This window comes from Coturnix japonica, chromosome 19 (genome assembly GCF_054131305.1).
Source record: "Coturnix japonica strain WE chromosome 19, WE-NBRP24, whole genome shotgun sequence".
In the NCBI taxonomy this organism is placed as follows: Eukaryota; Metazoa; Chordata; class Aves; order Galliformes; family Phasianidae; genus Coturnix; species Coturnix japonica.
The window spans coordinates 1,334,891-1,361,428 of record NC_140681.1 but is presented as its reverse complement, the minus strand read 5'-3'; the positions used below and the strand labels follow the sequence as shown (position 1 = coordinate 1,361,428).

General features: G+C 52.3%; 1 protein-coding gene across 33 annotated transcripts in view; it reads right to left on the bottom strand.

Annotated features, from left to right (window-relative positions):
• The window catches only part of EPB41L1 (erythrocyte membrane protein band 4.1 like 1), a 67,565-nt gene that overhangs the window by 30,722 nt on the left and 10,305 nt on the right, over positions 1–26,538 (bottom strand). For 28 of the 33 annotated variants that reach the window (XM_085519886.1, XM_015881256.3, XM_085519883.1 and 25 more), the window contains 2 exons: positions 1,227–1,428; positions 290–454 (listed from right to left, as the gene is read on the bottom strand). In XM_085519886.1, coding sequence (XP_085376012.1) covers positions 290–454; positions 1,227–1,403 — 342 coding nt within the window. In that variant the 5' untranslated portion in view covers positions 1,404–1,428. Of the gene's footprint in view, positions 1–289; positions 455–1,226; positions 1,429–2,023; positions 2,126–5,992; positions 6,236–18,556; positions 19,104–21,937; positions 22,500–26,538 lie in introns of those variants that run through there. The other 5 variants (XM_085519888.1, XM_085519894.1, XM_032448610.2 and 2 more) reach the window with 4 other exon arrangements.

The window sequence follows — 26,538 nt, the reverse complement described above, 5'->3', positions numbered from 1 at the left end:
TATCTCCAACTATTAAGCTTCTGCTTTCTAGACACTGTTTTCGATAGCAACTAGCTAACAAATCTGGGCTCTCTGGGCTGAAATTGCCTGCTAGGGTCTTCCCAGACTTTTTCTTAGTTTTGAAATTCCAGCTTCAACAGTTATTTCTGTGGATCGTTTTGTCTGTATGAGAGGTACTATGAAGCTGTCCTTGGAAGAACCCTGATGTTGGGGACTTGCTCGAGACCAGCCTTGGGCTGACACATCTCCTGTTCAGTTCCAGCATACCTCCCCCAAGCACAGGACTCACCTCCACTTCACACTCATACTCAGAGGCGTCAAGCAGGGTCACTCTGCAGAGAGCACTTTTGACTTTCTTGTTGATTTTCTGGGGTGACTTCTGGGTTTTGCTGGGCGTTGTTTTGTCAGAGAGCCCATCTGTCTCACTGTAGTCCTTCTCCTCCATGTCTGTACCCTGGAGGGTGAGAAATGCACAGGGTCACCTGGTACCACTGTGAGATTGGAAGCCCTTGCTTCCGTCCCTTAGCAATGCAGTAGTCCATGCTACAAGCAGTTCCCCCATCCCACACTATTGGCATAGTCATGAATCAACTCTGGAAAAAGTATGCCTGTGAGTCTGGTGCACATTCAGCAGCTTAGACCTCCCCGCCCATGGAGCTGGGGCAGCTCTATGGCTGCTGGCAGCATTTGCAAGTGGTGTGGAGATGAGGCTCCCTGCCTGATGGTGGCCACTGGGGTGCACTTGTTGCTCCCAGCCTTGCTGAGGCATCTCAGTTTCTAGGATGCTTGGCTACCTGTTGACTTCTGCCTTTGGTGAGAGCATAAAGTTCATATGCTGAGCTGTACAGGCTTCTGATGTGCATGCCCCAGCTGCTGTACTCAGAACACAAAATGCCACTTGAGAAAGTGGCTGTGCAAAGCCTGCACCTTGATTTCTGGGCCACTGCCCTGCCACAGGGAGCATGCCTGACCCCTAGGGAAGGACAAGAGGCTGCAGAGCCACAGCACAGCAGAAAACAGCACTTACAAATAACGGGTCTCGCATATAACAGCTAGGGCTCCCTCCTCCCTGCAGGCAGCAGTTCATAGGCTGAGTGCACCAAGTGCCCTGTTCTGGTCTGACACCAAGAGCTGCTGGGAACAGCTGGAAGCCAAACTACCTTCCCTGACAGTCACCCAGAGCCTTTCCCTCCTGTCCCACAGCTCCTGCCCCTTGCTGAACTCACCGGCTCCGTGTGCTGGCTGTCAGGCTGTGCTCCAGGCTTCTCGTTGGCCTCAGCGTCCCGGCTGGCAGTGCCAGCAGCTGTGGCAGCACGGCCGTGTGTGGCTGCTTCCAGCTGCTGCTGCGGGGCCTCCTCCTGCACGTTCTTCACTTCCGAATCAGGACCCGTCTCTGTCGTCATGGCTTCTGGTCACCCTGCCCTGGCACTGCATGACAGACAGAACTCATCACACCTCCTGCCCAGCCCTGCGTGCACCATGGAGACATGGGCACAGAGGATGCTGTTCAGGGGCCCCTAATAAACTCATTAGAAAAAAACATACATATAATGCACAAATAACATATATTATAAAATCAACTAAAGGTTTTGGTTGTTGTTTTTTTTTTTTCTGGGAGGAAAAAACCAGGCTGAGTCAGGTCAAAACGCTGCATTCACAGAGCAAATTGCAAACGTGGGCAGCTTCACATGCTGCATCTGGGATGGCTGTTTCTCCTTCTGAACTTCCCAGCATGCTGCATTCATGTGTCCAGAATGGTCAGAGCCCCATGGTTGGCAGGAGCCCTGCCTCTGCATCCAGCTCCTGCTGTTGGCCCAATCATGATGCAAACACAAAGCTGGGGCCAGGAACACAGCAGAAGGGAGTTTCAGTGCTTACTGTCCTTCACTGTAGCACTGAGTTACAGATTTGTGAAACCTTTATATTGTCCTTGTCCTTCACACACAACACTTTGTAGCACAGTATCTCCTTCTCTCAGAAAAGCTGCAGTGAATGCAGGAAAGTGCAAACAAAGAGAACAAACCTGCTCCAGGCCAGGACACTGCTGACCAGGGGATGGCAAAGTCGCTTGATGACACTGCATCCCACCACTGACAGCCCCGTGGGTCCTACCCAGCCACATACTCTGCAGCATGTATGAGAAAGCAAGAGCCAGGTCAGAGCCACGACCCAGGACAGTAAGAAACAGACTGCTGCATCTGTGCTGGGCCCAGCTGGGAGCTGGGGCAGGGAAGGAGACAGGCAGGACGGGCTGGCTCTATGGCAAGGGAAACAGCCCAGCTCCACTCCTGCCAATTCCAAGTGCTCGGCTGAGGGCAGAAGACTTTGAAGGTCACTGCCAGTTAGTTTTTTCCGTGGAAGAAATGGGACAGAGGGCTGCTGCTCTTTAACTTCAGATTAAAATGTACATGCTCTCTGTATGAACCACTTCTAAGCACTTCTTTTAAGGGATCACTTGGGCCCCAAACCACCCTGAATTATTCACTTAAAGTTTCCAAACTTTCTTCCCCCCATGTCTACATGTTGAGCCCCAGGGAAACATCTCAGCTCTGCATGGGGTTTGTCCAGTGGTGGCAGGTGGCACCAAGCATTCCCGTCCAGCTCTGCCGGATACAGGTGTTACCCAGCTCCTTGGCATCATCAGACCACCAGCAACTGCAGCCCCTGTTGCAGGCCAGATCAAGGGCTCACCACGTACGAAGAACAAACTGGGCCCGTACCAGGGTTGGCCCATCAAGTCCATCCACAAGTCTGTTCCCACCCCAGCACTGTGAGCACCCGGGAGGGACAGCAGAGCCCCTCAGTGTTCCCAGGGTCAGAGCCCAACTACAAACCCCACAGAAGCTGAGGTCTCTCTGCAGCAGCAGATTGATGCTACTGGAGCTTATATGGCTGTGGCAGGTTGGGACAGAGCTGTCACTTGGAAGAGTATCACAGCAGGCATGTCTGCACCAGAGTCCATAACTACCAAGCTCTTGGAAGCTCTTCTCATGCAGCTGCAGCACCAACCAGTGCCTGAGGTGAGATCTCCCCAGCCCATGCAGTGCCACATTTCAGGAGCCCAGATGAATGCAGACCCACGACTGCTGCCAAGCCCCAGGGTCATGGCACAGCAGAAGGGGAACTTCCTGGAGGAAGGCAGGAGCAGGCACATAGCCACTCCACCTCTACGATCGATGGCTGCTTCATGCAGAACCCCCTCCACTGTACTTGTCCTGCACAGGGTGGGAACCACTGCCAGTGAAAGAGAGGGAAAGAGCTATGGGGGGTCCTGGAGGCACAGCACCACCCAGCTGAACCCTGCAGATGTGTGTGGCCCGGACACAGCCAGCACAGGTCAGGGCAGCCACGCAGTCACTGCTTCACTCCTGGGCACAGCCACAATGGACGCAGGGAGGACCCACAGGAGAGTTGGTGCCACATCCACACAGACAGCACCAGGAACCAGCAGGGTGAGGGATGCCCAGGGCTGGTTGAGCTCAGGGAGTGAGCCTTGGCCTGGCTCCTCTTGGTCTGTCAGCACCAAGGCCCTGAGGATGGTGAATCCAGCATGACACTGCCACCCTGCAAGGCCTGCACTCCATCACATGGCCCGTGCCTGCCGGAAGCCCAGCTATGGGAGGAGGCCTCCAGTGAGAGCAGGAGTGCCAGTGCACCAATCATTCCCACAGTGCTTGGATGTCCAGCATGCCAAGGCACCTCCAGAACTTGGTTAGAGGGGGAGCATCCCAGATGAGGCAGATGCCCCAGCTCTGTCCTGCATTACAGTTTGCCTTCCTGCCTGGCTTCCCCATCTCTGTCCATGCAAGTAAACATGGCCCTGGCTTCCAGCATATTGTTAGCAAGCAATTTCATTCTTTTCTTTCCCCAGGGAGCCCAATCAGTTCATTTTTCCCTGTGGTTTTTGCTGCAGCTCTCAAAAGCTTCAAAACCAGAGGGTGGTTATTGCTGGAGCATCTCTGTGAATTCAGCAGGAATTGTCAAAATTTTAAAGACAGAACACACTTCCAGACAGCAAGAAGCTGGTTGTGCAGAGTGCTGCCACCTCACTGCACTTCTCTGATGCAAAACCCAAGCTCCTGCCACCTCCCCTTTGTGGAAAGTTCAGCACCTCTGCAGAGACCAGATATGGAGAGCAACAGTAGGAGAAAGGCCACAGGTCTCAGCAAGCTGCCAAAGGGACCTGCTTCACTGACACACCACACACTGACAGGAGAGGTTTAGATCACAATTTCAGCCACACTGATTGAGGTCAGTGGAAATGCTGTCCCACTTTGTTTCTAAACAATACCTAGAGCAGGACAGGACTCCAACCTGCAGGGCAAACAGCCTCCATGCTGTCCCACCACTCTCATTCATTACACAGCACCTGGGATGAAGTTGTGCTACATGCAGAACCCGGCTGCCAAACTGGTCCACCACAGAGGCTGCTCTGTGATTTCCATTTCAAGAGAGGACCAAAGTCAGTCTACACTGGCAAGATTAACTCCACTTTTCCCTTTCTGGCAAACAGAACACCACACTCTGGCACTGCCCAGCCCCAACACTGGCTGCCAGCAGGTCCTGATTTCCTAGGGCGCTGCTGAGTCTAAGGCAAAAGTGTGACCATGGGCACACCGTGGGCATGGCACGGGCTGGCACTTAGTGGTGGCTGTGCCAGCAGCTTCCCTGAGCTCTGCCGGCACCAGGCTCTGCCAGGACTGCAGATCACGCTCCATCCAGTACAGGGAACATGCTGCCCTGTACATGCCCGCTGCCCACTCTCCCACTCCAGCAACTTATCCTGCCCTTCTCAACACAGCCTGGCTGCATTTGCTCCGTGAGTCCCCTTCTACTCTGTCCACTTCTGGCTGAAGGCTCTGCCCACTCACATGTTACTCCAGACCTCTTTGCTCTCCAGCTCTTGAGTCAAGCTGCTGGGATCACACGTGGGCCTGCACTGCCTATGCTCTCCCACCGTCTCCCTGATTCTCTTTTCCTTGGTGTTTTCCTATTCCTCCCCATCAAGCTGGTGTGTGGATTCACGGATTTCCCAGACACTCTGCCCCCACACTTCCACAGCGCATCACAGCTCAAGCCTCCGCAGTGTTCCCCTCCAAGAGCCTTCCCTTCCCTGCTGCCTCCAGACAAGCAGGTTTTCATCTGAGCCTGCTTTCTCCTCCTATTTCCCATTCACTCAGCGCTGTCAGATTTGCTTTTAAGGCTGAGCAATCCCCTTTGCTCCTGGGCTCAGCTTTCTTCCCCTAGCATCCCGCTGAGGATTCTGCCATGCAGCAGCTGGGACTGGATATTTCCCTGCAAAGCCCCCTGAGCTGAATACCTGAACACACCCCTGGTCAGTGTGCGCAGGCTGGTCAGAGCTGCACACCAACCCAAGGGAAATGTGGTTCTCTCTCACCACTGCATACAGCAGCTGCCAAGGGGCTCAGTGGGGCTGCCAGATAAAAACTACTGCCAAGCTGCAAGACAGACAGCAGTTGTGGGACAGGCAACGGCTGTGGGAACAACTGGGACACTGCTGACCACAACAGCACTGGTGGGGGGAGCCTTGTCTCCTAGCACTGCAGACAGCTGGATACTTGCAGAGCCCAAAGCAGCCCCACTTGAAGATGACTAGCCTGCTGCGCTGTGGTGGACTGCCTGCAGGCAGTGAGTCCTGTGACATGCAATGCTGCTGCAGGACCTGCAGCAAGGCCAAAAAATCCTAGAGGCTGCCCTGCTGACACTTGGGTGAGAAGATCAGAATCACAGAGTGCTCCCAGCTCCTGTAGAGTGAATATCACTGCTCCCTATGCGGGGTTGGCAGGGACAGAGATCTACACTGTCCCAGACAGACCCTCTCCCCCTGCCCAGGCTCTAGGACCTGCAACACACCCAGGCTGCTGCTCTGCTAGGCAGGTACTGCTGGTGAAAGCCCAGATGCTGCAGCTGCCTGGACCAGCTGGCCCCCCAAACAGCCCCAGTGCCACAGAGCATCCTGAGTGGTTCCTACCTTGGTGCAAGCTCCTCATCCTCATGCTGCCAGCACAGCTTCTCTCTGCTGGGCTGATGCCACACACAAGGCAGTGCTTTCTGCAGAGCAGCCGCTTCCTCAACTCCAACACCCCCGCACACTGATTGATGTGTACTGCAGCCGCAGTGGAGCTGGGAACTGGGCTGCCTTCCCACCTGCCCGCTGGTATCCCTCAGCTTCCCCCGCAGTGCTCAGGCTCCCACCTCACTGGGAGCTCTGTGCCCGAAACACAGCCCCTCACTGTGGCACAGACTCTGCATGGAAGACTACCAGCTCTATCTGCCTCTCGTTCAGCACTCAGTCTCTCACCTGCAAACATCTGACTCATCCTGGTCCAGGTACCAGAGGACAAGCTGCAATCCTTCCAGCATCCTTCTCAAACACATACCAGCAGGGAAGGAGCTTTGCCATTCAGCTGCTACACGGGGTTTTCAGCAAGGAGATAGATCCACTATACAGTGCAGCAATTCTCTGCATCGCCCAGGTCTCCTGAACAGTTCACGGGGCAGAAAACACCACACTGCCTCTGAAATCCAAGCACCCTGCTTGCAGAAAGTTCAACAGTCAGCTTGGAGATATACTGACTGCAAGAGCTGAACAGAAGCTCTTTCCTCACCCCTGTCCACACCAAAGTGCAGGGTGGGACATCCAGCAGTGCTCCACTAACGGCACACATGGCTCCTCATGCTACTTTGCTCACCAGGGAGGAACATCAGCATGGAGCCAAACACTGGCTGCACCGCAGAGGTGCAGAAGTACCTCATGGTACTTGAAAGCACAAAGTGCCTGAAAGCATCCACACAGCACAAACTAACATTGTCACAGCAGAGGGATGTATCCTGTCTTCAGTGAGCAGTGGTAAACTCTAGGGCACTGGTAGAGCCACTGTGGAACATTCTGGGTACTGCCCATGGCAGGCAGGCAGTGTGGGGGCTGCACTTGCCCCTGCCTTGCCTGAAGCACTAACTTCTGCAAGGAATGAGCAGCCCCAGGGTGAACCTGCAGCCCACTAGGAGCTGGACGGGGCTTAATGAAGCAACCATCTTGCTGAGTTCAGAGATGGGTGGCTTTCAGTGCCAGGTAGGTCACTGCCTGCTCTCATGCAGCACAGACTGCTGCAACAAGCAGAGATGTTTGTCAGGAGGAGCAGGGAGACACACATGACTGCAGAATCACAGCACATGGACCCAGCATCCCCTGCATGATGCAGCAGTTGGCTCCTGCCCTGCTTGGCTGCAGTGCACAGCCACACCAGACCACCCAACTGTCAGGTCTCACACTGGGGGGGGGTGTCACTTCTCAGCTACAGCTCTTCCAAGTTTGACCTTCTTGCTCCACTGCCTGGCAACCTAGGGCTGGCAGCAGTTGTCCAGGAAGAGGGGGGCAAAGGGGCAGACAGAGCCATCACTGGGCAATGTTTGCCAGGCACCAAGAGCAGTGGCCAAGCAGCTTGTGTGAAAGAGCAGTGCTCAGAGAGCACCCACCAGTTTGAACAAATGCTGATGAAAACTTCAGAGCACTCCAAGCCATCAGGAGCTCCCCCAGAAAGCACAAGTAAGACAAAGCCAGCAAACCCTGTGCGTGTGCTTGCTCTTAGGGAGCACACACCACCCAAAGGCAGAGGGAGAAACCCCCTCTCAGGACTGACTGCCCAGCTGCCCATCAGCAGGAGCTCCACGGACTGCCCACTGTGTGATACTCACAGCTCTCTACTGTCAGGACCACACACTCCTTCCTTAGAACTACCTGTCCCCAGCCAGGGACCAGGCTGCAGCCCTAAGGATAAGCCAGGCTGATGCTGGTAGATCAAGCAACCACTCACTCAGGTGACAGTGAAGCCTTCTGAAGGGAAGAATATGCCACATGGTTTTGATAGGCTAAAAAGGTGCAGGTGACAATATCTGCCTGCAGTATATCCTCTGCCCTGAATCAGCACCATTCTATTTGTGCCAAAACAACCATAATGCCACGACACACATGTGGATATCTGTATTGTGTGGAGGACACAGTACAAACATCTTTTATCTTGCCTGAAAAGACCCGTGAAAAAGGAGCTCATTTTTTGCCAAAAACATTCCTGGTGATGGAAATCATCTCTTCACTCTCTGATCAGGACCACAGCATGGCCCTGCAGTGGGTCCCACAAGCTCCCTGCCCAGGTTTGCACAGGATATGCTGGCAGGTTGGCTGGAAGCAGACACCAGGTCTACCAGCGCAGCATGGCTTCACATCCAAGCAGTTGCTACCCTGCTCTGTCATGCCTTCCTGTGTTGATCAGAGCTACGTTGCGCAGGGTCTCCTCCACCCTGCCATCAGTAGAGGACATCACAGACAACAGGGACTTACTGCCCAAAGCAGGTAATGCTGCTCAGGTGACCTGGCCAGAAGGACAGGTGGACCTAGCCCAAATCAAATACCGAAGTCTGCAGTTAAAGAGCACAGTAGGTGCCATGTACACACATGAGGGTCTCAAAGAGAGCTACAGGGCCTGCTGCAGGATGGACACCAGATGCAATGTGCATAGAGGATTCTGAAAAGCCACTGGGGCTTCAATGCCATACAGGTGGCAAGAGCATGCTTACAGCCATGCTGAAGGAAGTAGGAACCACTCCGAGCTTCTCATCCAGCAGGAGATGTTAGGACAGAGCGTGGACCTCTTCCCACACTTCTCTGAATAGCAAGTCCACAATTTCAGGCACACATCAGATGAGTGAGCATCTTCCCTAGGCCCCTTGGAAATGTGTACACATCAGCCCCACAGTCCTGTGGGTACCTCACTGCACTGCCTGGAGAGGCTGTGAAAGCTGACCTGGCCTTTCCCTGGCAGCATATGCACTTGAGAATGTGATCCCTGCCCCTGCCAACCCAGCAGGAAGGAGCCTTCTGTCACAGCTAAGCAGCTCAGCTAGCAGGACATGTTTCCCAACCCAGCCTGATCTGGTGTCACTCACCTCCAAGCATACGGTGGTGAAGTCATGGGACAGCAGCCACCTCAGAGCTCCCAAATAAAGGGGAAATGTGGAGGGCACAAAGGATTCAGGCTCCTCAAGACACAGAGCCAGAATCCTCCTCCAATGCCTGCTGTGGTTGCAGAGCCCCAGTACCAACTGTGGGACCAGGTGCACAGTGGGACTGCAGGTAAGAAGGAACAGGGAAGGGAAAGCACAGAAAGCAGGGGGACAAGTCAGGTCAGAACTGAGAGGAAACAAAACACAGACAGGAGGAGGAGGAAAAGAGGAGATGGCACAGACAAGGACAATGAGACCATAACCACGGCTCATACAGGACTTGACACATGATTGGAAGGACCTAATTTATTGTGTCACGCACACCACCCAATACAACAGCTGAACTGCCTGGCCATTAGCAGTGCTGCCCACAGCAGAGAGCTGTGCCAGCACTGTGCCACTGCCCTGGACCCACACCTTGGGACACCGAGTGGTTTGGTGCAGGCCAGGCAATACTGTGTAATGCCTTCACCATCTGATCCACCCTTAATGCCCCTGTGCCAGCTCTCCAGGGCAACCTGGAAAAAACAGCAAAATTACCTCAGTTCCTGGCAAGAAACAGTGCCCTCCAGCAGGGACAGGGAGGTGCCTGACCCCAGAGGTGCCAGGCAGAGAGGGACCTGTAGTGCCCAGCAACCCATTGCACATGTCAGGCTGGACATGCAGGACTAGCACTAAGACATGGCAAACCTTACAGGAGAGACACCCAAATCCCCCTAATGCTCTCATTGGTAAGGATTGCCCTAGGAAGGCCAGGGTGACTGCAGCCCCTTACTCTGCAAAAGGTAAAGGTCCTGCCAGCCCGCTCTCAGGGGAACACTCTATTCCCTGGCTCCTGGTGGTGACTACAGGATATCCTGGGCACTCGTGGCCAGACCCATGAGGAAAAGGCAGCTCAGTGCTCTGACAGCCTGTCCTCCCTGGGCTTAACACTGAGCTCCTCAAAGGGGAAGGTGAGAGGGAGCCCTGCAACAAGACATTGTTCCAACAGGAGTGAGCAACAGCATCCCTTCTAGTGCACAAACACCTGAGCCAGCAAACACCTGAGCCAGCAAATGGACTGAGAATACGAACCATGCCCCCACTGCTGAGAACAGATCAAAGTAGGGTTAGGACTCTAAAAATCCCAGAGCACCACCAAATAAGCCTCAATGATAAAAGACAAGCATGCAAAACATGATCTCCCCACCTATTAGCACTTGGTGAGTCCCAATCAGGCTCTCAGGAAGGCCAGAGTAGAGCCAGCTGTGATGCTGAAGGGCCTGAGAGAAGGGCAGGAGTAGCAGCTGCAGCCTGGCCACCGGTATAGACCCACTGCTCAAATGAGGAGTGGACATGCAAAAAAAAAAAAGGAGGAACGCTTGCTTAAGAACAAGGAAATATCATCCCAAGCTTCCCAGGTTGCTGCAGCAAAGGGGCCTCACAATCTGTGAATGTGCCCAGGCACAGAAGAAATGACCTTTTAGCAGATTTGGCCTCCTTCCAAAGCAAGGATGGCTCTGAGGTCTCGGAGATGTTCAAGCCTTGCAGGCAGTTATCAAAGATGAAAGACAAACATGTTAAAGAACAGAACAGACAATTGAATGGAGTGTGGAGAGAGAAAAGGAAAGGCAGCTTGGGATTGCAGCAAGGTGGGTAACAGAGCAGCACACATGCTTCCTGCACCTTACCTGCTCTGACCTGCAAAGGGGACATCAGGGGACACTGCAGGGCCTCAGGGCACATAGGGCTGCTCAGAAAAACAGCTGGTGCTGAGGGGCTTGCACCTCAGTCCTATTCCTTTGTACCACTGCCCTGGAGTGTGACCCAACCCACGCCACCCTTCATACACACCATCATGGTGCCCTGCAGCAGGGTCTGGGCTCCAGCCTGCCTTCTGCCACCCAGCAAATGCCAGACATGCTCACTGTGCCCCCAGGTACACAGGACAATACAGCACAAGGGCCCCAGTGCTAGGGTCATTAGTGACAGATCTGTGCACAACCAGGTCACCAAGCAGCCCAAACTGAATCCCAAGTAATGACTGTATTTCTGGCTGGCCTGATGGCAATGCACAATCTGCCCTGTGCTGAGTTTGTGCTTTGTAGCAGTTGCAAGATGACAGGCACCTATACCAGCCTGAGGCTGCAAGGACAATCATCCCCCTCCAATCTTCTCAGCCCTCCAGCCTCTGCTCCCCAAAACACTGAGCAGTTCCCACTGGCCTGGGGAACCCCCTTGTACCACACTCACTCACTTCTTCATTATCTTAGATGGTGTCCCAGTGCCTGGGATCCTCAAAGACCAGACCTGACACAAAGTTCCCCAGGAGATCTGATAGCTGGATTCCGGGTGCCTGCTGGGGGGAGCACGTGTGGGGCCAACAGCTGAGACCCCACTTCACTAGACCAGGGTTTAGTTAGGCTTAGCACAGAGTGCCTTGGAGGTGACAACACAAGGGCTACCAGCCCTCCTTTCCTAGCCCCAGAAAGGACAGCTCAGAGCACTGGGAGAGCCCCAGCCCAGGTTCCAAACACAGGGAGTAGGAGCAGAGTAGCAGCTCTTTGGACTGGAGACAGGACCTGCTCAGCACTCTCATCTGTTCCCCATTGCTTCCCCAGGGGATAAGGATTCTACCTTTAGAGGCAAGCCCAGCCCTGCACAAGTCAAGAAGCATTCTTACATGGAATAGCTGGTTTTCAGGAACAGATATACCTCCACCCTCTCCCTTTTTATACCCTTCATCCACCCCTCATTTGACTTTCAGGAGCAATTAGCTCTGCCTGTGCTGCTTTCCATCTCTGCTTTATATTCAGGACAGAAAACAAAGGCACATAAATGCAGTGCCATAGCCACACAGTCAAACACAGTGACCGCCAGGAATTCAGGCCTGATTCCCAAAGCCACCATAATGCTGGCCCCCAGCATGCCCCCAGTGACCAGCACTGCAGTGCTTGCTTGTATTCTGGAGTCCCAAAATATACGTGTTGCTGGGATGAATTACAGCGGCTGTGGGGAAAAAAAAGTGTGACTTGGAAATTTCCATGCTCAAAGCCATTTAATGGATTATGTGAAAGCAGGACCAACAAGGTGTCAGCAACTTGAACAAGTCACAGGACTGAGCAGCAGCCAGAAATAGTAACCAGGAGCCTGGGCAACGTGGCATGGGAAGGGACAAAATTCAACTTCCAGAGATGGAAGACGAGGCTTATGGAGTTGAACCACCTTCCTTATGTCACTCCAAGTCTACCAAGCTAACAAAATGCTTCTGCATATTTGTAAGCAGCATTCATCTCTCCAGCCATCTGCCACAGAGCTAGGGAGAATCTCTTCTTTGACTTTTGAGAGGGCCCAGACACTACAGAATCTTAAACTGGATGCAAATGGAAAATCCCCCAACAACTTACAAAGCACTGCCACCAGACTTCAGCCTGCTGCAGGACATCTGCACCTTGTCTGTAAAGATCCCTCAGGTGTCCATAAAGAAATCTCACGCTGGTTATCACTAACTTGGACTCACATGTACTGAGGACGTGGTACTTGAGGCTCTGACCAACAGGACTGGACTGCAGGGCTGAGCCTTCTCAAAGGAATGGGTTTGTGGCAGTTCTGGAGATTCAGATTTCACTTTGAGGTTATCTGAGCCCGGAAGGGATGCAGAAAAATTCTGAGTAATTTTCTTGAAGCATGAAAATGGCACTTGTGAGCCATCCTTGAACTGGCCCTGAATACCTCAACGCATTTACAGGGATGTCCACACACACTCAAAGATCATCTGCATGCTGCAGACAAGCAGGAGAAACTCCAGCAGGAGAGGCTGCTTCTAGCAGGGCCTGCCTGTAAAGACAGGAACGCCACCTCCTTTTCCACCCCTGGTACAGTATGGGATTTCCTTCTCTTGGTTTTCAAATCCATTCTGTCCAATCTCACCATTTCAATCACCTCAGAACAGGGCAGCTCACAGCCGCCAGTTCCTACATCCCAGGATCAACTTGTAATGTGAATTCCAGAACGTGTGCACTCAGTGCAGATTCCAGGATCCCAGTTTTGGGGATTAGCAGTATCCCAGCATACACCCCATGAGGAAGGACACAACTGCATCTTCCACACTAGGGATGCGGAAGGGCAGGGGATGCATGTGACCACAGCCACGTGCTGGCAGGTGCAGCCAAGCAGGGAGCTGTGCTCTCAGGCTGGAATGCCAGCAACCAGATACCAGCTCCAGCACATTGAGGTGCCACAGCATGGAGCAGGAGAGGGCTGAGTTGCTCAGTGCTGACATACCTCACAGCCAGGCTTGCTGAAAAAATGTGAAAACATCTTGTCTTCCTCATCTCAAGATGCCCTTCTTCCAGACAATTGATTCCAGCCCTGTACCAGCCCATGGCTGTCTTGCAGCACCACTGTGACTCATCAGCACCCAAACCGCTGACTCACAGAGGTGAGGCTCCAGATGTCGTTGACGTGGAAGCTCTGATCTCTGCAGCCGCCTGCGCTCGCTCCCCCCAGCCCTGCTCACTTCAGCTCTGCTCCAGGCCTCGTGCTGCCTCCTCTGCCAGCCCCAGGGAAGTCACCACATCCTTTCACCAGCAGCACAAACACTGCAGCAAAGAGATGCTTGAAGTGGACATTTAATCCCATTCAGCTCAACTCATGGAGCTGGTCCGTCTACACCAATCTGACAAGCCTTTAATAGTGTCCTTCAGTCCTTCTCCCTGCACATCAGCCTGCTTCAAAGCTTCATCCTCTGCACATTACAAAGGTATCTCCCATGTCTCACCCAAGCCTCCTTCCACAAAGCCACAGAGTGAGAGTCTGCTTCAGATGCCGTTCTGTTCTTAGCTGGACAGACCGCATTTTTCAGTCTTCCTTATTGCTTGCAGATTCTCCACTAGTCAGGATAGAAAGGCTCTGCTATTGCAGCACTGAGAGGTACTGTCTGGTGTGTAACCACACATGCAGAACAGTTATGCTAGGAGCTTTCTAAGACCCTTTATATACACCACACTTGTCTCAAGTCCTCTGTTTCTCACTATTTTCTGTCCCTCCTTCAGTTCAGTCACCAAGATGGATGTTCTAGCATCCAAGTTCCCCCAGACAATCACAGTCTTCTGATGTTCCCCCTTTACTGTAAGGCACTTTGCTTAGCACCATGAGCATTCTCCAACTCCCTGTTACCTAACTCAGTAACAAGTAAGAGCAAGTACCTTAGGTTACACACAACAGGCAGGATGAAAAGCCACTGTGTCCCATGGCCATTGCATCCTGCAGCCACCCTGCATGGCAGGACTCAGTTACTGCAGAAGAGACATAGCAATGGGGAACCTGAAGACTCACCCACCACCTGCCACTACTATCCAGTCCTCACTGGAACCATAAGGTGCAGACATCTCCCCTTCATCCACCCACTAGCCTTATACCATGCATCCATTCCCACCATAGCATGAACATGTAGTCTCATAGATATAGTGCCTGTAACCCACCCTTTCCCCATCACCTCCGAGACCTGCTCCCTCCCACCCCTTTGCCAAGAGCATTTTCAAAAGGAGATGTCAGAACAACACAGCATGATGCTCTTCTGCCCTACAGAGCAGCACACACTGCAAATATGATGGACAATACACTTTTCACTTCAAATATTGAGCAACCTCACACTGTCCAAATGGAGCTCTGCTGTCTTGTCCTGTTCATCAGACCAATGCTGGCCCACCACAACAAGAAGTCAGGAGGACCAGGCCCTACTACCACAGCTCCTATCTCTAGGTAGCAAAGAGAAATAAAGGCACGAACCTGGCTCTACAGGCAGTTACCACAAACTAACCACAAGAGAATGATCCTAGTGTAACTACAAGGATGGTTTTCCTGCAACTTCTGCCCCACTAGCAGTTAACAGGTCTACCTCAAAGCTTGGCTGGTGATGGAAGGCAGGAAGGTCTCATCAAGGTTGCCTGGAACATTCCCCCTCTGATGATAGGCAGAAGCCCGTCTGCCCGGTTGTTTTAAATCAGCATGATGCTTTGGCAACCATTGCAGACATGTAGGCAGGAGAAATGATTGCTTTCTAACACTGAAGATAGCCTGGCAAGCTTGGGTTGTTCAGGTGGCGTGCTCTGCAACTGCTAACCTGATCCTGAGTTCCTCGGAACAATGAAGATGTTGAGCTGGTAAAAATATGTCAAATCTGGGGCTGAAGAAGCTGCCGAGCACTGTGGTGAGCAGCAGACAGTAGCTTTTCATCCACAGGCCACATGATGGCCAAGGCTAGAGCTGCTGAGATATGCTCTGGATCAAGTAGGAAAAATACGAGGGTAAGAACAGGAGGAAGAGATGATTCTGCAAAATCTCTACAAGCTTTGTGTCTGCCTTAGTGAGATGAGCACAAGGCCCTCCATGCAGACCAGCTATGGGGAAGCTGGCCCACTCCAGACTAAGGGCTCTCAGCCTGTTGGAATGAGGCTGGTAAGCTGCTCTCATGCAGTGAGATTAGACTTCATTGACATGTATTGAAACTGTATTTGGGCAATTATGTATTATATTATGTCAGTTGTTGTGAAGAGCCTGGATATCTGCTTACTTGTCATGTGTTTGCAGTGCAGACATTTGACCCTGGAACACAAAGCTGTGCTTTCCCAACACATCTTACAGACAGAAAAGCGCCTCCCCTACACAAACCACACCACCCCTCCAATGGCATTGTCTTCTGGAGACGGGCAGCAGCCTCCCATAACAACCAAACCCCAGTTCCAGTGCCAATAAAACAGTCCATACATATTTCACCAAGCTGTCCTCAGAAAGCCTGGGTCAGCTCCCTCATGATGTGAAATCAGTGGCATCATGCCACACAGGACATGGGTCAAACACGAATAATGACAGAGTTAGGGCAAAAAGTGAAGAAGTCACTAAGTTCACAAAGAGAGAGCAGGAATACACAGCACAACAGCCTCGAGTTAATGGCACAATGGCAGCTTGGCCATGTTCCACAGCCTCTCTTCTGCCACCTGGCAGACTCTGCTTTGCTTTTAAAGATAACAAAAACAACACACAGTCCTTCTGGCATCAGAAACCTCAGGAAAGAATGCTGTGACCTGCATCATTTTCCCTGTGCCTCAGGAAAGCTCAGCAGCTCACCTGTCCAGCAGTATGTCCACCACCAGGCCGGTGGGACCACATTGCTCTGTGCCCAAGTCTGTCTGCATGCAAAAGCATCATTTTCTCCTTCCTGCTGTCCAGCTCCCACCCACACACAGCAGCAAACAGCTGTTTTTCAAGACCTAAGTCATTTTAAAATCAGGTTTCAGCCACCAGCTTCCCATCCTTTCAAGTGACACCTCCCAGCTGAATATGTAAGTTCAGGAATAAACTGCTGTAACACTTCTGGGTGGACAGGTTGGGAAGTCAAGAAATACTTTTCACACAGCCCCATCAGCATGTAAATGAAGTTCTCTCAGGTGGTGGTTCAGGAGAGAGCAGGATTCAGCTCTGCAAAACCACCACGCATTTCTCCAGATTAAGGAGCTACTTGAGACATCTAACAGCAAACTGAAAAACTGGGCACAGATTGAAACTTGTGATGCTTCTGCCACATCCCATGTTGCAGTTTGCTTCCCTCCCTCTCATAAGGCCACCTAACTTAGCCCAGGATGGGGTTGGCTTCCACCCAGGACTCAGACCTACAGTTTGGGACAGGACAAGTGCCCAGCCCATGTACAGCCCACTGCTAGACAAGCATCCCTGCAGCTGCTCTGCTGTTGGCGAATCCCTTACTCCCATGTTTCTCCTGCACCCCATGAGGCTTCTGGTAGTGGTGACAAGCAGAGCTTGCCCCATGGCCATTCAGCCCATGCTGACTGTTGGCATGTGACACCATCCCCACAGCCACGGCACACCATGTGTCATCACTAACAACCTGAATGTCACAGCACTGTGTACTGTGCAGACCACCAACAGCCTGCCTAGTATCCATAGCATATCTTCCCCTGCACCCACAGACCCCATTGTCCCCTCCAATCCCCATTCTCCTGACCCCTTGCAGCACCTTTTGCAGCTTGGCCAGCACAGCAGCAGTGACGTCACAGGCACACAGCTGCTGCCACCACAGCAGGGGCTGATGCTATTTCAGAGCTCTCCGATTTCACTGTTTCCCTCAGGCATCAGCTCCCCTCCCCCTGACGCCAGCAGCTCGTTAGCAAAAGTCGAAATGCCTCACTGTCATCAGCCTGCTGAAAAACCCCACTCGCTGCAAGGCAAGGCACTGCAAGGCAAAGCACTACACAGCGGCCTTCCTCCCTCTGCACTACACCCCGTGGAGCCACCCCAGCTCCCTCCCTGGGTGTCAGAGCCCCTCGGCAGGATGCTGGTGCTGACAGCTGTCCTGTCGACTGCTCTGACCAGTGAGTCAGTGCCCACGAACAAGAGCCTGGGGGAAGGGCTGTGCCACCCCAACATCGGAGCAGCCTGTGGCTGGTTTTCCGCAGCAGGGCAGTTCATGGCATACACTGGCTCTCCAGCACCCGTTCCCCTCCCACATGCAGATGGCCACACTGCTGCATCAGCACAAAGGCTTCCAGAGGGGCCCTGGGGCAACTGTGGCTTTCAACGCCCGCTGCAACACACTGGCTAGTTCAGCCAGTCTTCAGTGCTCTGAATGAACCGCTTTCAGGAGCCCCCATCAGAAAGCAGGTGGGATGCTGCACGCACCTTGCAATGCTCCACACCTGGCTCTGAGGACAGACTGAGGCACTGACCACCTGTGCCATGGAGCCAAGGGCTCTCTGTTCTGCACCTTTATGGGGACCCTGCAGCTCACTTCACACCTGGACTGGAGCACAGCCCCCTACAGCTTGGCAGCTCAGCAGCACAGCAGACACACTTGGTGCAGCAGAGTCCTGCACACACCAGAACCAGTAGACATACACACACCACCAGCAAACCCTGCATGTGATCCCTGTCTACAGGCTGCCTACATCCTGTCCTCTGCTCCAGGAGTGTGCATTGGGAGTGGAAGTTTAGTAAGGCTTCTTGCAAAATACAATATTACACAGTTTGCCTCCTCTGACACATCAGGCAGCTCTGCAGAGCCAGGAATGTGCCTCTTCCAGGCAAGCAAGTACCTTCCACAGCACACATCTGCACTGTCAGCAGAGTTCAGAGGAGACTCTAGGAGCAGGGATAAGAGGGTATTATGACACGGTGGTGCACCCAGGACATTCAACACTTTCAACAAAGGTCCAGCAAGATGTACCAGCTGTGGGCAGGGATCTCACAAGTGCTAGGGAAAAGGACAAAGGAAAAAGTAGGTTGCTTAACATTCAGCATGCAAAATCCTTCAATGCCATGTCACAGGCTGAAGAATCAGGATGCTTTGAAATAAAAAGTTTAAGCCACCGCCCAGAGTAACTTCTCTTTCCTCCAGCCCTGGAGGCAGCTGCTTCTTGCAGCATTTCAGGATCTCATTTAATCCAACTGTTGTTTCTAAGAAAGGATTCCCCAACTGTCCTACAAACATCTGGGCTTAGGAATAAACTGTAAGGAAAAGAGACCCACAGCAGTAACTTACCCAGACAAGCTTGCAAGTGCTCAGGGAGACAGCCGGCAGTGCTGGCATCTGCACAGGGCAGTTGCTGATGCCTACACAGGTTATCTGAACTACTGTAGCGCCCAGCCTTTCCTCTGCACACCCTTTCTCAACACGGCCACCACCTAAAGAGGACCAAGGGCACTCATGTTTCATCCCCTCAACCCATCACTGTCTCAGAAGGAAGACGCGCTCTCCCACCTCCCCCCAGTGTCTCGCAGTCAGTTCCCATCCTGACCAAAGGGCTGTGCCTGAGCTGCTGGTGCTGAGGCTTTGCAGCTCTCAAATCTTCTCCTTGTTTAGGTGCAAACTATCAGAATCACTGAGGTAGGTGGAAGCTCCAAACAAAAAAGCCATCACAGCATCAAAACAACTTCCCATCTCCACAGCCAGGACATCAAAAATCTCAGACTGAGAAACCCCATATCCTATGGTAGTAATGCCCAGCTAGCTACACTGGGGTACCCAGCTCCCCGTGCAGAGCAGGGCAGCCAGTAGCACCTCCCGGTGTGTGCTGGATAGGATGCATGCAGAGCAGAAGCAGCCTGCAACAGCTTCAGAACCTGCAAAGCTCCACCTCTGGAGGTTGCCTAGCAACCAGCATCCCACAGGAGCCATCCTGCAGCAGCCACCTGCCTGTACACCCTGGCTCTGCTGCAGCAGCTTTAGCAGCAGGGGTGGGACTGGAAAACCATGCATATCCTTCACCCAGCTCTGCATCCACCTCTCCCTGATGCCCGACCATGTGCCCACATCATGGCCCCCAGTCCTGTGTTGTACCCCAAGGTCTAGAGGAAAAGGAGCAATGCTTTTAGACAAGCTTGACCTCCCATTTTACCTCCCACTCCAAGTCTAATTGCTGCCTTCACAAGCTGATTAATGCTGGATTCAGAAAGGGAAAAACAAATCTCTCTGCTCCATCTCAAGAAGCCAGCCTGGCTAGCTGGGAACCAGCACTTCCAATGGCACGATCTGTGCTCCCAAGGACACCAACCACGAGCTCCCCATGCACTCTGTCCAGCATCACCCTTTACAGGTTGGCTCCTCTCTCCCAGGTTCCAGGGCTACAAACACTGGGGAAACAGCCAGGCATAGCAAATCCTAACAACTTGCTCCCCTTCTACTGCATACCAGCTCTCAGCTGTGCCAACAAAGTAGGATTCACAGCCTGCCAGGTTGTCCCCATCCTTCACCACACCATGCTCTCATTTGCTGTTCAACAGATCACCTCTGCCCTTACCCCTAGTCTCAGTCAAGTTTTAATCAGCAACAAGCCCTGGAAGTGCAGCACTTCTCTTCCTGTTACATGCTGACCCACAGGGACAGAGACCTGCAGGCAGAAGAGGGGAGTGCTCTGCTCACTGTTGGGCAAATTTCCCTAAACGTCACAAAATTACTTTGCAGGAAAGAAAGTAATGTAAGTTCAAAGGAAGAAAAGCAGCAGTTCTCTAAGTGAAACGATAATCAGGACTTGGAGCACGAGGAAAGAACTGCTCTTGAAAACAGTTTTTTGACAGTACCTGCAATTCATGCTGCTGTTCAGCCTGTTTCTGAGTGAGGACAGATTAGCAGCTGGTTAGAAAGAGGAGCAGGAAATTGCTCTATTAACCATGGAAAATAAAGACAGGAAAATAGGCTTCCTGGGTTACCTTAAGCTGTCCCCACCACCGGTATCTGCAGCAGAGGTGTAGCCTCTCAGGAGCACAGACTACTCATCAAAGCCAGGGAGAAAACAAGCTTTTCCTTGACTTGGCACATGGAAACATGATTAATCTTAAGCTCTATGAAGAATCAATGTATCTGCAAATGCTTTGACCTAAAATTATTCTAAAAGAAATGAAAGGTTTTCAAGAGCTCCGATTAACTCTGCATTGACAGCTGACTTGATGAGCTCAGGCTATCGGCACAGCATGAGACAGAAGGCCCTTTTGTTAAAGGAGCCCAAGTCACAATGGGTGGGTGAGTCTCCAGTCTGCCCTCTTGAAGTACCTTCCCTTCTGCTACAGACCCCAGCCCCTCACCAATGGAACATTTTCACCGAAGCGATTAAGAGTATCTCCAGTTCATGACTTATTCTACATTTTAACACGTGGGAAGGAGATGTTCTGTGAAACATGAATTATTACTAATATAGTTTTCTCAAAAATAAAACTAAAAAAAAAAAATTGCTTCCTTGAATGCAGGTTTTAGAAAAGGCCCACAGGCTTGTCCTGAGGCACCAGGAGGGCCACGGCAGACACCACAGCAATGCTGCTCTACAGAGGTCCATGCCACACACCTTAACACACCCAGCAGCTTACACACCACAGGCTGCTCCAGCTAGAGACTGAGCTGCTGACACCTCCCCAGGCACTGATTTAATCTTGTCCTGAGACTGCAAACAATGCCACTGCTGAGGATGATTCTGCGATTCATCCTGCTTGTTTTGTATTATTCCCAAAATACAAAGCCTTACATTTATTTATTTATTTTTCCCCATTCAGCTGAAAGACAAAGTTCAACTTAGCCTACACCCAGGCAGGCTTCCCACACAGCAGTCACTGCTGGGTGATTGCCCCTCTGCTGCCCTGCCCAGCTGCACCTGCAGAGTCCTGGTAGGACACCAAGTTCATGGCATCACTTAACCCTTTTCATTGCTAGCACCTCTTTTCTACCTTCTACACACAGTCAGATGCCAACTCTTCCTAAGAAGCACTGGCCCCATTCAGTGAGGTTACTGCAAATGCTCCCCCCAGTTCAGGGGAGTTGCAGAGGGAAAGCTTGCACAGGAGAAAGTGAGCACCCAGCTTCCAGAGTAAGGAGCGGAGGCTTCCTAGGTGGAAGGGGTATCAATCACAAAATCAAGCATAGATACAGTCCTGGAGGGACACACCAAGACTCTTGGTTCCCATTGCAGAATACAGCAGCCTTGCTGCCCCTCCCAGTACCCAGCCAGGTTTCAGCCTGAGGGAATCTATCACCCCAGCAGGGCCCCTTAGGAATGAGAGAGACAACTTCTGGTAAGCAAATACTGCTTGTTTTCTGTTGCTCTCCCCCAAGCCCTTCCATTTTACTTCTCGGACAATCTCTAGCCGTTTTTTTTCTTCACAGTTTAATCTCTCTCTAGCTCCCAGAGCATGTATACTTAGTGACTGCAGATGCTCCTCTTGCTTTGATGTGTCTTGAATTCTCCCCCAAGGCAGGTGTCAGGCATTCAGGGAACTTGGACAATTAAATGACAACAAAAGGAAGGGCTGGAGAGGTTAAAAAAAAAAAAAAAAAGGAGAAAAAGAAAAGGTGGAGGCAGGGGGGAACCAAATTAAGCCTCTCCCCACCACACCCACAAAGTCTCATCAAGGGCAGAGCTCTCAGTGAAAGGGATACCAGTTCTTCCTGGTGTCACGCAGCAGAGGAAGGAGAGTCATAGTGCACAGTGAGGGCAGTCAGGGCACAAAACCATGCACGCGGAGCTGGAGGTTGTCGCAGGCAGATGTGAGTTCGGGCAGCAGGACCCGGCTGCCTATGCCTGGGGTTGCAGCTGAGTTCACCCTGCTGCAGGGAAATACCGCGTAGTGAGAAATTAATGATTTACTACTGAAGCAATTAACAAAGAGATTAAAGTTTACACAATGCAGAAAGAATCCGAGTCAAGAAATGGGGAAAACTATTCCCCTGATCTGGCAAGTAGAGAATTATTTTCAAAATAGCACAGAGGTCTCACGGCTCAGCTAACGCTGGTTGGGTCCAGATGCAAGCTGTGCAGAACTGAGGTGAGCTCTCGTCTGCCCCCAGCGTCCAGGACAGCACAATCACAGAACACACTTTTTGCAGTCCGTCCAGGCACAACGTGCTGCCAAGAACAGCCGCGCTCTGGCATTGCAGCAGGACCATGAGGGTGTTGTGGACTGAGGCTGGTGGGGTTCTTGTCCTTCAGCTCAGCTGGGCACTGCTGCAATGAAGACAAAGGGAGTAAAGGCAACAACAGCTCCCTCGGGGACCTGCACTGCCCCAGGCTGCAGACAAGCAGCCTCAGCCAGGTCCAGCCCAGCCCCTTCCATCCCATGCGGCCCAGCCTGGCTGGCAGGAGGCATCCATGGCGTACAGACACCCATCAGCCCTTGACAGAGCAGGCCCAACCTGCTGGGGAGTCACCCTCCAGGGGTTTCTGCCACCAGCCCCCCCAGGACCCTCTGGGAAGATGTGGGTGCACACACCACCCACAGTGCCCTCTGCGACAACTCCTGGAGCAGCACCTGGGCTGTCACCAGCACAGCACGACAGGCCGCCATGGCCCCGCTCACCACACACACAGTGCTACAGTGCCAGCACCACTTCCATCTCCCCAGCGGCTGAACCCTCTGTTTCCATGGCAACTCCAGACACAGCCCCTGGCACTCACAGCTGAGCCACCCTGTGCTGGAAGCAGCAGCAGCATGCACCTGTAACAGGATGCCAGCCCCCTCCCTTGCCCTCTTCATCACAAAGGCAGTGTTTAATCATAGCCTCGTGGTGAGGATCCAGCACTGTCCCACTACCTGCCCATGGGGCCTGCTGCATTTCCTGGGCACTCAGCTGGAAGAAGCAAGGCCTGCAGAGCAGCTGCTTGATGGACGCATGTCCACGGCCAGGAGAACAGCACCAGACTCAACAGCCCCTGGCCACCACATGCATGTGGGAGCAGGACAAGGCCCTTATGTGACACTGCTGGGGAGGAGACCCAATGTTCCTTCCCATCCCACATGCTTGGCCACCTTTCTGGTTCTGAAGGCTTCTCACCACAACACAACCTCCCTCCGGTGCACTGTCAGTTTCCCCACCACCAAACCATGTGTCCTGCCGCTACTGTAGGGGGCAAAGGACACAAACTAAGCACCAGGGTGTCATATGTCTCAGTGGAGAGCTGACTTTTTCCAGGCCCACCAAGGACCCTCCTGGCAGGCTGAGAAAAGCCCCAAAAGCCCTTGGCTACTACAAAAGGAGCATCTCCCAGATGGGCAGGGGGGAAACAGTGGGACACAGGTAAGCCCCAGCATCCCCAGCATGCAGCAAGCCTGCAGCTGAGCCCATCAGACTCATATAAGCACAGCAACCCCAAGCAGCTCTTTCAGAGCCCACTTGCCTGACTTCAAGCAGCTTCAGCAACCTGTTTTTCTGGTAGCGTCCACTCCTGTGAGCAAGTCCTGCAGATCCAAACATCACACTGCATCTACTGGGATATTGCCTACAGTGTTTTATCTCTGAGTCCCGATAGACACACACTGCTGAAACTGCAGCCACAGGTGACAAGTCCTCCTCTAGAGGGATTTAGGAATGGAAAGCTCTTTTTTTCCAGTGCAGTGCAGGTGGGATCATCAGTTCAGCAGGGCAGAAGCCCAGCCTAGCCCTTCACACTCATGGCCAAAGGCAGTGATGAAGGCGCTACATAGCTCAGGAGTTGAGAGCTCTCAGTCACCCTAAGACCTGCCAGGTCTTCAGGGGCAAGCACAAGACCATCAGAGCAGCAAAGGTGCATCTTCAAAGGAAAGCCACAGCTCCTGACACTCAAGCAGGCCTCACTGAATTTACACCCAAAGGTGGGGAAAGATTATAGCCCCAGCACACATCTTAGAGAAACTTTTAACAGCTGAGCAGAGACAGAGAGAAGATCAGCAGTGGGCATTCACCCCAGATATAAGGCAACAGGGGAGAAGCTAGGCTCCTAACCGAGATGATATAGAAGATGTTAGAAGTATCAGTCAAAGCAAGCAGAGTGCTTGGCCAGCAGCCATCATTTCCCAAGATGAGTCTGAGGTATCTGGCAAGCATTCTCACCAGCCTTCAGGGCATGCATTGCCACATACCACAAACCAATTTGCTCAGACAACACCAAAGCAGCCGGGATGACACAGAGTAATCTTCATTGACCAAGGCACGTATGCCAGGGACGACGGAGCCCAAATCTAGAATAAAATGCACCAGCAGCCTTGAGCCAGGATGGTGGATCAGGCACAGTGCTGCCCCAGCACCACTGCCCAGTAGTGAGGGCTCCCTGCACCCAGCCCGCACCCCAGGCCACCACAGGGGACATGGCAGGCACAGCCCTGGCCAGTATCCCATCACTGCATGAGGCAAAGACTAGGGAAGAAAGAGAAGCTTCATCTTCCTGCCTACTCTGGAAAGCAGACCAAGAGAAAATCACAGGCAAAAGGTGGTAAACGCAACATCCAGAGCCAGTTCTTGTAGGAAGGAGCTAATCTGTCCTGGGGCACAGAGAAGGGTCCTCAGCAGCTGCTCTGTGCTCATCTGTGATTAGCTTCCACTAGAAACTGCCTGAAATCAGAATTACAGGGCTAAATCATCCCCAGAGCTGCTACAAGAGTGCAGCAGCAGATCAGTTCTGCTTTAACATGCATTTTCTCCAAGCTGCTGGTGGATCTATGCCTTGCAGAGCCAACCAGGACATCTGTTGACAAAGCACAATTGAAAAAGGGAAACAAGAAACACAGCATACCAAGATCTGGGCCACCAATCTCCTGCTGAACCTGGGACACCAAGGTTACTAGCAAAGGCATCGCTGGGTGCCAGGAGTCACCACAGTGCTCTCTTGCAGTTCCTGGTGTAGCATCCAGTGCAGAGAAGCAGCAGAGGGGTTTTTCTCCTGCTTCCCATTGCCATCACCCCATCCAGTCCAGGTCTGGAGCAGCTAGTTAGTTTATATGAGCAGTTCCTTCCAGTAAAGCTATGAGACCATCCCAATGCTGGAATACCAGTTTTGTAACAAGAGGGGTAGAAACGCAGTCCCAACTTGAGTGCTTGTTTGCATGTGACTCTGCGTCATCACGTGCCTCAGTCTCCTTCAGGAATGGGGTGGGTGCCAGGCTCATAGACCACTGCTGACATGGGAGCATTTGGCTGCTGCATGATGCCTGTCAGGAAGATTTGCTCCTGCACTGCAGAGGTGAGTCCCTGCTGTATGACAGAGCTGCTGGGGGTCACCTGCAGAGCCATTCCCTCCTTGCTATGATAATATTTTCCCTCTCTTCCTCAGGAGAAGAGTGTTTCTTTCCCATCCTGAGTAGTTCATGTCTGCTCTGCACAGCACCCTCTGCTTTGGCTCTGTATTTAAGGCTGTCCCTGAGAAATGTCAGGAAGCCACACGGACATCCCCCTTCTCACTGCACTTCTACTCCTCTAGTTCCAAAACCAGAGTTTCCAACAGCCAAATGGCTCTTCAGCACACAGAAACCCTGTTCTTGCTTTCCCTTTAGACACGCACCCCAGAACTTGAGTAGATCTGGACTGTCAAAGAAGTTCTGCAGTCTCTTACTTAGCCCATAAAAAATAACAAACAGCTCTGTTCAGAGCCAAGTACATCTCCAGCCCCAAGAAGCACGCCTGAAGCTCTCAGCAAGGATGTGGATCACCTGCCTGCATCCTGAGCATTTTCAGCTTCAAGTGGTCAGGAGCCAAACTCAATGGGCTTGCACCCTCTTGGAGAAGGCCTGAGCCATGAGGCCTACACTCTTTCAGGTGTCCCAAGAATAATTCTGTGACTCAGAACTATCCTCTGTCCTCTCTTGTCTTCCACTCCAAGCTGGCTCACTGGGACAGACTTCATGGCAGCCACACCCTGTCCCTCCTGAAGGCCTGTGACCTGTGCTTGGACCACAGATCCCTGTTTCACAAAACTCAGTGGCACATTTTATGGTTTGCAAACACACCACCTTCTCAAGAAGACTGGGAAGAATAAAAGCACATAGAAACATAGTGTGCGATTCCCCCAAAACAGCTTTGTCAGCAAGCAAAGAGTCAGACAGCTGGTAGGAACCCTTCTGTTGGCAAAGGGGCTGTTGCCTAGCGCCTAAAATAGGAAAAATCCCAACACATTAGGAAAACCATAGGAATCCCAGTTACAACAGCTCTGCTCTTCAGCAGTAGCAGGCCAGATTTCCAGTTATCACAGTGGGGTTTCTAGCAAAGAACCAGCTACCATACAAGCCTCCTTC